This window comes from Littorina saxatilis, linkage group LG4 (assembly GCF_037325665.1).
Source record: "Littorina saxatilis isolate snail1 linkage group LG4, US_GU_Lsax_2.0, whole genome shotgun sequence".
NCBI classification, from domain to species: Eukaryota; Metazoa; Mollusca; class Gastropoda; order Littorinimorpha; family Littorinidae; genus Littorina; species Littorina saxatilis.
The window spans coordinates 42,368,705-42,380,677 of NC_090248.1; the positions used below are offsets into that span (position 1 = coordinate 42,368,705).

The 11,973-nt window shown below is 39.6% G+C and overlaps 1 protein-coding gene across 1 annotated transcript; it reads left to right on the forward strand.

Annotated features, from left to right (window-relative positions):
• Window positions 1-9: 9 nt before the first annotated feature.
• On the forward strand, window positions 10-10,409 carry LOC138964777 (selenoprotein K-like). The gene is made up of 6 exons (XM_070336817.1): window positions 10-156; window positions 1,369-1,453; window positions 1,654-1,672; window positions 2,732-2,799; window positions 6,673-6,722; window positions 7,704-10,409. The coding sequence occupies exons 1-6, from the start codon at window positions 138-140 to the stop codon at window positions 7,739-7,741; spliced, it is 279 nt and encodes a 92-aa protein (XP_070192918.1). The 5' UTR covers window positions 10-137; the 3' UTR covers window positions 7,742-10,409.
• Window positions 10,410-11,973: the final 1,564 nt, after the last annotated feature.

Sequence of the window (11,973 nt, forward strand, 5' to 3'; positions counted from 1 at the left end):
TTCCATCGGGGGTGGACACGCCTTCCTTTGAAGAAGGGAAAGCACCCCTTGATGTTTACTTGAGTTGCCTCCCATGTCAACTTCCGTCTGCTTGGTAAAAACATTGTCATCATCGGCTCAAAACAAACCGACCTGAAATGGCCTACGTGTCAGGAGGTAAGCAACTATTCTTATGAAACTACATGTTAATCATACATTCTTACACATCAGGAATGCATTGGATAATAGACGTGTTACGATTTAGTATTTTTCTCGCTTTTTTTCGACAATGCCAACAGGCGACTCCATCTAAGAACACGTCACCCTAAAAGCTGAGCCATAGGCATAAAATAGCGCTCTCGACTCTTCGATTTGCGCGAGTTAACAGTAAATTAACACTTCCAGTATTTCTTTTTTGTCACATGTACTGTTTTACCTAATTTAATTGTGCCGATGGGTAATGATTCCCCAGCTAGATTTTTTAGGGAAAACGATTGAAGGTTCTGTGAAATTGAAAAGAAGATTCCAGATTATTCGTTATGTCATCTACATCTGGGGACGTTTATGCCTGTGTACAGTACCAGGGATGTTGCTACAAATTCATACCTATAGGACAAATGTCCTGAGTTCTTCAGCATCAATAGGACATTTGACCGCTTTCAGAAAGTGTAATAGGACATTATGAATTTGCGCCAAACAGCTTATAACACATTCCATGGAATTGTTCCAAAGTCATGCGCCCACACGCACACACACACCCACGCGCGCGCGCTGTAGAACACACACATAATATAGTAAATACATCAACACAGTGAGTGTGCGTATAATCATAATGTTGTATTTGTTTAGTTTCAAAGAAACCACAAAAAAGAATGCTGATCTTTTGCAGGCTTTAGTTTTTGTTTTCAGCGGCATAATTCAGTGCTTCGTCTCGTATCAAAAACAAAAGCAGACGACAAATTTAGTCAGTTGGAGTTGTCTCCCGTACTCCTGTAGCATGCACTGATCTAAAAATAATCCACTATTTTTAGATCAGTGCGCTGCACCGAGACGGTTATACCCAAACGGCGCATACCGCAAACGGTTCGGGAATTCCCGACAAAAGAAAAGATCCGCACGCGGCACTGGCAACTTCAGTGTCAGCTGAACACGAGAGCGTTCGGTCTTTTAGAAGATTTGTATCTTGAAATGAAAATTAACGAATATCGCGCTGTCCGAAGGAATGGAGTACATATCGGACAATGACCACGCTCAGGCTAAAACGATAGGACATCTGACCGACATGCGGCAATGTGAATCGGACATTTGGGGATTTTCATCGTTATATACATGTCCGATGTCCGACGCCTAACGACATCCCTGCAGTACATATTATTATCTCGATTTCAGGTCAGGTGCTGGAGTCGCGGTCACCATGGCGACTTTCCTTCATTCCAGAGTTTTTTTGGGGTATCATAAACTTCATAGTTTTATTGTGAGTACTTTGGCATTCACCGGTTTTTTTTTCTTCACCATTCGATTTATAGTTGCAGTGCATTTAACTTTTAAGCACTCAGGAAGTCTGTGCCACTGCAAGACTGCTAAGGCAAATATTTATTAGTAGTTGTAACCTGTATTTTGTAACCACTTGAATTGAAAAAACAGTATTAATAACAACTGTTTATTCTTTTGCAGTTTCAAGTCAATGTACAATGTAAGTAAAATGTGTTTTTTTCTCAATTTTATTATCATTATTCATCTTCGTGGGTTGTTTTTTCCTCTTGTTTTGGCAATATTTCAGAGAAAGGAGAGTAATACATTACAATGTTCTAGATGATCGAATGTGTAGCAAAGACCTGTACGCATAGTGTAAATATTGCGTCACATGTGACTCACTTTTTTTCTCCAATTTTCCAAATGCATACGTTGTTTTGCTCCCACCAAGACTGCATGCAAATCTCGGCAAACACGTGACGTAAAAACTAGATTTGATGACGTTACCCGTACATGTTCCCGTACACATGCTGAACGGTTCCACATCTAGATCTGTCTAATATATATGCATGGTCACAGTCACAGATTTGAGTTCATTGTCAATTAATTAACTTTCTCTTTACACAAGAGTTGGAATGTATGTGATTGATTGTCCAGTGTAGTTCCCAGACTCAGAGGACAATATATAGGACGATATGTCAGTTTGACTTGGATTGATAAGAATTATATGTATAGGTCCAAAATCAAATGTCCTGGCTAAAAAATAAGTGTTCAATCAGAAGACCTCCTATATATTGGACCAACAATGGGTCAGAACAATCTGTCATATCAGGAAAGTAAGTGTCAGTGACAGAAGACAGAGGGAAGAGAATATCACTGATTGTCTAAGACTGCATGGATAGAGAGCATTTAAGTGCAGATGTGAACCTCTTTCTGTGTGTGTATGCATGTGTGTCATGCCTTTATTGTCAAGCCTATGGAGGTTATTTGAGTTAACTGTGTCATTTTTGTCTTTATAAAAGTGGAGTATGTCCCTTGTCATTTTTTTTTTATGTCCCTCGTTATTTTTTTTAAGCCTTGAGTTGAGCAATAGAAAATTGGTTCCTAATTACTAATAGTGACCTTGGACATAGATGCTTTGGTGCATATTTTTATTTACTTTTTTCTCAAGCAGTCGGATATGAACAGCGGTCATTTTTTACGCCTTGAGTTGAGCAATAGAAAATTGGTTCCTATTAAAAAGCTTTGATTAATTTTGTATTTGCCTTTTTCTAAACAGCCGGATCTGAACAGCAGAGGTGGCAGGTACACCTCTGAATACAGACCACCAGGCAGTGGTCCTGGAGGGTGAGTCACTTTGTGTCGATCTTTCTCTGTTCAAGTGTCAGTCTCTCCGTCAGTCAATCAGTATAATGTCTGTCTGTTGGTCAGTGTGGAAGAGACCAGTAGACCTTACCCAATTGCCTTTTCGGTATCAGTGCATGCTGTAGCTTGGCCATGTTCAATACAGTAAACATTTTAGCGAAGACGGAAAAATTTGACACTACACTTATATATTGCCATGGTTAAGAGTTAGGAGTGACTTTGTTTTTCTCAAGGTTTGGTTCGCTGTTCAAAAAGTTACAAGGTACAATGTGTTCTTGTTGATATGTTATGTTAATGTTACCATTAAAATAAGTTCATATTTAAGGTTCATGTTTACTGAGTGTTTTGAAAAATTAGAATAGAGTTGAAATGTTTATAACTATTTTGGTTTAGAGTACAGATTAGTTTGAAACAGGAACATTTTTTAGAAAAACAGTGGAACCCCCCTTTTAAGACCTTCAAAAATCTGAGAAAGGAGGGAGTCTTAACCCTTAGGCTGGTTGTCGCGACATATGTCGCGCTTCTTTACGTATACTGTCACCTGGTTGTCACGACATGTCGCGCTACTGGCTCAGTATGTTTGGTCGGTTCCGATTACCTCCCATGGATGCGAAAACCTATATCAGGGACTAGAGGAATACCCGGCTTTGCCGGGGTGAATCGCGAGACAGAGACAGACAGCGTGGCGGTTCATCACAATCACCTCTGCAAGCGAAGTCCTGTCAAACGGAATTGAGAATTTTAGAGCTTATTTCTTAGCCCTATAATTATTATCTGTTGTGGCTTCTCAAATGCCTGAACATACAGACAGACAAAAGCCGCTAGACCCCATCACAAACAGAACTCTACAATCCACAGGTTTTTGCCCACACACACACACACACACACACACAAACACACACACAGAGAAGCCGTATATATATATATGTATATCTATATCTATAAATATATAGAGATAGGTGAGAGTGTATTTTTCGCGTGGCTATAAATTGATTCGACCTTTTCACTTTGACAGTAAGAACAACTTACGGGTGCAAGGGAAGCGTTCTGGACAGCGCAGTGACATTCTAAAAATAGTTACTCAGAAACGGGAATTTGAGGTGAACGGCGCGAGACAGAGACAGACAGCGTGGCGGTTCACCACAATCACCTTTGAAGGCGAAGTCCTGTCAAACGGGATTGAGAATTTTAGAGCTTATTTCTTAGCCCTATATTATCTGCTGTGGCTTCTCACATGCCAGAACATACAGACAGACAATAGCCGCTAGACCACATCACAAACAGAACTCTACAATACACAGGTTTTTGCCCACACACACACACAAACACACACACACACAGAGAAGCCGTATATATATATGCATATCTGTATCTATAAATATATAGAGATAGGTGAGAGTGTATTTTTCGCGTGGCTATAAATTGATTCGACCTTTTCACTTTGACAGTAAGAACAACTTACGGGTGCAAGGGAAGCGTTGTGGACAGCGCAGTGGACAGCGCAGTGACATTCTAAAAATAGTAATAGTAAGTTACAAACGGGAAAGCCACACGAAGGAAGGGAGATAAACGCCAAACACTGGAGAAGATAAGGAAGAGTTACTTATAATGGTGAAATGAACACAAAAACCCAAATCAGTTCAGCGCTGCGCGCTGAGAGCACGTGTTGAAATATCTCATCGATGATATTGTGTCAGGGGTAGTGTAGCTGAATACGGTGTCCAAATTTGAAAAAGATCCACCGAGAACTTTGGCGTTGTGATGTGGTGTAGCGGCTATGGTGTGTCGGTATGGGGGCCCGGGTAGCTGAGGTGGAACCAAAATAGCTGAGGTGGAACCAAAATCGGTTCAGCGCTGCGCGCTGAGAGCACGTGTTGAAATATCTCATCGATGAGGTTGTGTCCGGGGTCTCTCTGAATAAGCCCACCAAATTTGAAGCAGATCCATCGAGAACTTTGGCCGTGCATCGCGCACAGACAGACACACAGACACACAGACACTAGTCGTATATATATATAGATGTTGCTACAAATTCATACCTATAGGACAAATGTCCTGAGTTGTTCAGCATCAATAGGACATTTGACCGCTTTCAGAAAGTGTAATAGGACATCATGAATTTGCGCCAAACAGCTAATAACACATTCCATGGAATTCTTCCAAAGTCATGCGCTCTTACTTTGATTACAAACTGCATGATTTGGATAAAAGTTGAAAAACAAAATGATCGGTTTGATCTAATGCTGATCTTTTGCAGGCTTTATTTTTTTTTCAGCGGCATAATTCAGTGCTTCGTCTCGTATCGAAAACAAAAGCAGACGACAAATTTAGTCAGTTGGAGTTGTCTCCCGTACTCCTGTAGCATGCACTGATCTAAAAATAATTTTAGATCAGTGCGCTGCACCGAGACAGTTATACCCAAATGGCGCATACCGCAAACGGTTTGGGAATTCCCGACAAAAGAAAAGATCCGCACGCGGCACTGGCAACTTCAGTGTCAGCTGAACACGAGAGCGTTCGGTCTTTTAGAAGATTTGTATTTTGAAATGAAACTTAACGAATATCGCGCTGTCCGAAGGAATGGAGTACATATCGGACAATGACCACGCTCAGGCTAAAACGATAGGACATCTGACCGACATGCGGCAATGTGAATCGGACATTCGGGGATTTTCATCGTTATATGTCCGATGTCCGACGCCTAACGACATCCCTGCTATATGACCGTTTTTACATTTAGTCAAGTTTTGACTAAATGTTTTAACATCGAGGGGGGAATCGAGACGAGGGTCGTGGTGTATGTGCGTGTGTGTGTCTGTCTGTGTGTGTGTGTGTGTAGAGCGATTCAGACTAAACTACTGGACCGATCTTTATGAAATTTGACATGAGAGTTCCTGGGTATGAAATCCCCGAACGTTTTTTTCATTTTTTTGATAGATGTCTTTGATGACGTCATATCCGGCTTTTCGTGAAAGTTGAGGCAGCACTGTCACGCCCTCATTTTTCAACCAAGTTGGTTGAAATTTTGGTCAGGTAATGTTCGACGAAGCTCGGACTTCGGTATTGCATTTCAGCGTGGTGGCTTAAAAATTAATTAATGACTTTGGTCATTAAAAATCTGAAAATTGTAAAAAAAAAATAAAAATTTATAAAACGATCCAAATTTACGTTCATCTTATTCTCCATCATTTTCTGATTCCAAAAACATATAAATATGTTATATTTGGATTAAAAACAAGCTCTGAAAATTAAATATATAAAAATTATTATCAAAATTAAATTGTCGAAATCACTTTCATCTTATTTCTTGTCGGTTCCTGATTCCAAAAACATATAGATATGATATGTTTGGATTAAAAACACGCTCAGAAAGTTAAAACAAAGAGAGGTACAGAAAAGCGTGCTATCCTTCTTAGCGCAACTACTACCCCGCTCTTCTTGTCAATTTCACTGCCTTTGCCATGAGCGGTGGACTGACGAAGCTACGAGTATACGGTCTTGCTGAAAAATGGCATTGCGTTCAGTTTCATTCTGTGAGTTCGACAGCTACTTGACTAAATGTTGTATTTTCGCCTTACGCGACTTGTTCTTTATTTTTCTCTCTGTTAATTCACCAGTGGCTATGTAACATGTGTTACAGAATTGCACCAGTGTAAGGGTTAATGGAGGTACAATTGCAGAAGTTATGAACAGAAAATCTAAAAACGCAAGGTCTGAAAAGAGAGGAGGTCTGAAATTGGGGGGTCTTAAAAGGAAGGTTCCAGTGTAACATGAAAAGTCTGTTTAAATGTTTCTTTGAAGACCAGTACCTGAGTGGTTAAAATTGAACAGGACAAATTTCGTATTTTCATTCAGGCCACCCCAGCCACCAAGAAGAAGACAAGGAGGCTTTGGTGGAGGAGGAGGTAAGGTCATTTCAGATTTCTCTTTGGAAGATTTCTGTTTTACTTGTGTTGCCATTTTCTTTTCATTACGCAAGGAGTTGCGTTCATTGTACAATTTTGGGTAAATAATGCATTATTCGGATGCTGTATATGTTTTAGCCAGATTGCTGTTCGTCATTTTCTTTTCATTACCCTACAAAGTACAAGGGGTTGCGTTGCGTTCATTATAAAAATTGTGCATAAATAGTGCATTGTTCGGATGCTGTATATATTTTAGCCAGATTGCTGCACAAAATAGGTCTTTTTGTGCACCAACCAATGAAAATCACAGTGCAGTCAGCACGACACATTTTGTGTTTAATCATGCTCATTTTGTTTGTTCATTCATGGGCTGAAACTCCCACGGCTTTTACGTGTATGACCGTTTTTACCCCGCCATTTAGGCAGCCATACGCCGCTTTCGGAGGAAGCATGCAGGGTATTTTCGTGTTTCTAAAACCCACCGAACTCTGACATGGATTACAGGATCTTTTTCGTGCGCACTTGGTCTTGTGCTTGCGTGTACACACGGGGGTGTTCGGACACCGAGGAGAGTCTGCACACAAAGTTGACTCTGAGAAATAAATCTCTCGCCGAACGTGGGGACGAACTCACGCTGACAGCGGCCAACTGGATACAAATCCAGCGCGCTACCGACTGAGCTACATCCCCGCCCTATAATCATGCTCATTGTCATGTGTGGTAAAAGAGAGAAGGTGCTTTTTGCTAATACTTATGTCAGTTACTGTTTGAGGATATAGACAGAAATGAATCTGTTGTTTGATGAATTTGTTCAGAATAACTAGCTTGACAGATGGCTAGATATTCCATTCAATTTGATTAATTGATACAATTTTATTATCTGAATGTAAGACCAACGGAAATTTTCATATCAGCCTGGTTAGGTGCTTGTTCATTGAATGCCATGATTACTTACCTTTAATTGCTTTTTCAATGTTTCAGGTGCTCCCAGCCCTCCTCCCATGGGTGGTGGTGGATGAGGTCGTTAGCGTGTCTGCCGACTTGTAGTTGTGCAGACACGCTTTGCGCTGCAGTTTTAACCAGCAACCGACAGTTGGTGGGGGGGATGATAACAACTGACACATTACATAGCCATGTGTTATATTTGAAGTTTGTTCAGACTAAAATTCAGCTGATTCTGTAAGAATTTTCTCAGACCTGCGTTTTCCTTTCCTTGTTTTCTCTAAGTATCAAGGAAAGAGAATTTCTGAGTCGAAAATTACCTTTGGAACTAAGTTTGAACATTATTTTTTCTTTGTTATTTGTCACTTTTTCTCTTTTACACACTTTTCTATTGTGCTCACAATCTTTCCCTCCACAAAAAAAGAAATTATAAATTTTTTTTTTTAAATAAATGGAGGTTTCCTTTCTTCTTTTTTGTCCTTTACACCCTCTGCCCTTACCCCCTGCCGTTATTTTTCATTAAACCTACCATACTTACAGTTCCTCCCCCCCCCCCCCCCCCTCCTCCTCCAACCTGTGGTTGCAACCTAGCACTTTCTGCTTGTGGTGTGGCAGTGTCTGCACATTATGATGGAACAGCTGAAAAGTCTTTGACCCAGCTGTTCCTGAAGTCACCGCAGTTAGTGCCAGAGAATTCTTTTTGTTACTGGTTTAAAAGGAGAAATGTTTGTTGGTGTGGTTGGAGTGTCTGAGCTGTGGATTGTGCATTTAGGCTGGTACTGATGTGTACAGTGTAGATGGGCAGTCTCTGTGTGTCTCTTCTCAGAGAGTGATAGAGAGTGCGTGCGTTTGTGAATGTGTGTGAGCAGGGTAAAATGCTGAGGTGTAAATATTTTTCATTCTTTTTGTGCTCAAAAGATGACTGATTTTGAGAGATACGGTTATGTGAATCCCGAATGAAGTGAAAAAAAATGTCTAAGGCACAGTCTCATGAACCATGTATATAAAACAGATGTCGGGGTCATTGTGATTTAATCAATGGGTTGGTTTCACCAGTACTATTTTCAAATTAGGTTTATCCTATGTTACTTCATCCTTCTTTTTCACTAGGTGTGGTGGACTAAACTTGTCCATGGACATTTAACAGTGTTGTCTATCGGGTAGTACATAATTTAGCTGAGTCTATTTGCACGCTTTGGTAGTGGTTATGGGTTGGCAGTTATATATTAAAATGGGAGGCTCAAACTATGCCAGCTATACACTCTTGTGTGGTGGTGTGATCATATTTTTCATTTGTAAGTGGCCTGTTACAAGCCAAAGTTTTATTTTAAATAAAACCATGCACTGTCTTAGCTCTCATACACATGCGATTAAACTGCCCATGTTGCATAACTCTTTAACTTGGATTGGTACTACATGTATTAGAGATGGCACAGAATTTTGGTCCAAGACGTGTTTTGTGTTCTCAACTTTTTTAGGTACTGTGAACACTTCAGAATCATTGTGAAGTGTAATTTTGTCATTGTAAGTTAACATCTTTCTTGCACTAAAATTATAATTTTCAAAGTATTTGTATTAACATAAGACACCATTTTGAAAACTTTTGATGCTTTTTTTTCAGACAATCTTAAGAACAAATGAGGCAGAACGCTGTTTACGGAATGAACAAAGGGAAGTAAGCGCTCCAAATGATTAGCTGTTTTCTCAGAAATGGTGTCTTTGTGCAGTAACAGAGAGACAATTAAGAATAACCCAGGAACTATATAACAAATTCTGTCAAAGCACAAAAACTTGCCTTTTTTCTGAAATGTTTTTTGTGTTTTATGTTACCTACTCAAAAAGTAAAATCTGTTTATGAATTTGAAAAAGTTGCTTTGTTGTTGCATCTAGGTATCTTTTTAGAGTCAAATAAAACATACTGGAAAGTTCTTTTTTTTCTTCTGGAAGATGAATCTGTCTCCAAAACTACATGTTTTATTGAAAATAGTTGCAAAAAACGTCCAGTTTGACCCATAATTCATTCAAATATAAGTTTTAAGGGCAAATCTGAGGATTTCTATGAAGAACCTTGGAATAAAACTTGAAAAGTTCGCTATAGAAACAAAACTTAATGTCTATGTCAGCTCTGCATTTAAGTTCTCTATTCTATGCCTGATTGTCTGTGACCTTTTATTTGTAAATAGTTTTGTACTTTAGCATACCATTACCAGCAATTTACACCTGTTGAACATACCCCCCGCGGGTTAGGGGGAAGAATTTACCCGATGCTCCCCAGCATGTCGTAAGAGGCGACTAACGGATTCTGTTTCTCCTTTTACCCTTGTTAAGTGTTTCTTGCATAGAATATAGTCAATTTTTGTAAAGATTTTAGTCAAGCAGTATGTAAGAAATGTTAAGTCCTTTGTACTGGAAACTTGCATTCTCCCAGTAAGGTAATATATTGTACTACGTTGCAAGCCCCTGGAGCAATTTTTTTATTAGTGCTTTTGTGAACAAGAAACAATTAACAAGTGGCTCTATCTCATCTCCCCCCCTTTCCCCGTCGCGATATAACCTTCGTGGTTGAAAACGACGTTAAACACCAAATAAAGAAAGAAAGACCTGTTGAACATTCGAAATCCTTTTGGTTGTTTTTCGCTTTTTATTTGAAACTATTCTGTGAATATGAAAACGCTTTGGTCACATGACAGTTCTTGGTAATATACATGTAATTTATGACTGAATTAAAGGTGGACGTGTGCACTATTTGACTTTGAGATTTGTGTTGAACAAGAAATGTTCATGGGGTTGATCCTGATGCTCTCTCTCTCTCCTTTTTCTCTATCTTACTCTCTCTCACAAACACATGCGCGAACGACAAGAAGAAACACACTCACGCATGCACGCACACACACACACACATATGCAAACACACACACACATACACACACACACACACACACACACACACACAACTCAGAACAAGTCAGCTGCACTGATGACACAGCAGAGGAAAAAAAGTCTTTAAAGCAGGCTTCGTAAAAAAATGCTAACAGTAACAAGCTCATTGGTCTGGCATGAAAACAGGACACGGAGGACTGACATGTTAAAACTGGCTGCACTGAAAGTGCAAAACTGTGATACAGCTCTGAATAGAGTGGAACTCACGTTTTAAGACCTCAAAAAATATGATTATTTTTAGTTTAAAGTGTGTGTACGTATATACGCTGTTGTGTGTGTGTTACTGTATGAGTGTGTGTGTCTTTTTGTGTGTGTGTACGTGAGGAGGCGGTGAGGGCCTGTGTGTGAGCATGTTTGTTTCTTTGAAAGACAACACAACAACAACAAAAGCTATAATTATGAGACCGGCTTTTCAGCATGCATAGGCCTACAAACGATCGAGGGAGAACAATTCATAATACACTCGAACAAGATCTCTAACGCGAGAGAACACACGGTGTGGAGACGTTCATTGCGAAAAAAAACCTCTGAGGCGGTTAGTGTTCCAGCTCTGAGGGGCAACTTTTTCGTAGTACGTACGGTTGTCTCAGATCGCTTGCGACAGCAGGAGTCGTATTGGTAGTGTTCCGCGTTACGTTTTGGTTTTTAACGTTCACAATTGCATTAGCTATCGCCAAGAGTAGGCGACTAGATGCTACACTGAATAAATACTGCAGTGATTGATGATTAACGTCAAAAAGGGAAGATTTTTGTGCATTATCGTGGTTATGCTCGATACATATACCATCAAAATCATAATGGGAAAGCTAAAGCAATGCAAAAACAATGTTTTGGCAACACGAAAGGTAACAGACAACTGCAAGATTTCTCTCAAAATTAATTATTACGATGCAAATCGGGCAAAACTGATAAGGCCCGTAATAGATGAATTATTGTTACTCCTACTAATAGAAATGCCTTTTTTTTTTAACACGCCGTCCTATCAATGGATGTCTGCATAAAAGGGTTAGGGTTAAAACCCTAAAATGTCCATATTATGGGGCAAAGAAAGAAATGTTCGAGCTCTCAGGTGTTTGCTCGGCAAAACATGATGTTAGACCTCTGAGCAAATCTTACCTGGTGTACCGATAATTTCATTCTGTATTTTAAGTGTTTTTTTTTTAAACAAATCTTGAATAAATAGATAAGTAAATAAATCAAATTCAAAGTAGTTGCCGATGGATTTTCGTGAGAACAAAATAAACGCACGTTTCAGGATGTGACACCGCACAAAACTTGCGTTATGGTCAGTTCAGGTCAGTTGTTTTCTTACCATTGCTTGTCTCAGCTGATTTCAAAATGTAGTCTGGTGTTGTTAAATATCTAAACT

What these genes read in the sequence shown, in the direction of transcription:
- LOC138964777 (XM_070336817.1), top strand. An exon ending in CCAGGCAGTGGTCCTGGAGG is followed by an intron (nt 2,800 to 6,672) that starts GTGAGTCACTTT and finishes ATTTTCATTCAG; the next exon opens with GCCACCCCAGCCACCAAGAA. An exon ending in AGGCTTTGGTGGAGGAGGAG is followed by an intron (nt 6,723 to 7,703) that starts GTAAGGTCATTT and finishes TCAATGTTTCAG; the next exon opens with GTGCTCCCAGCCCTCCTCCC.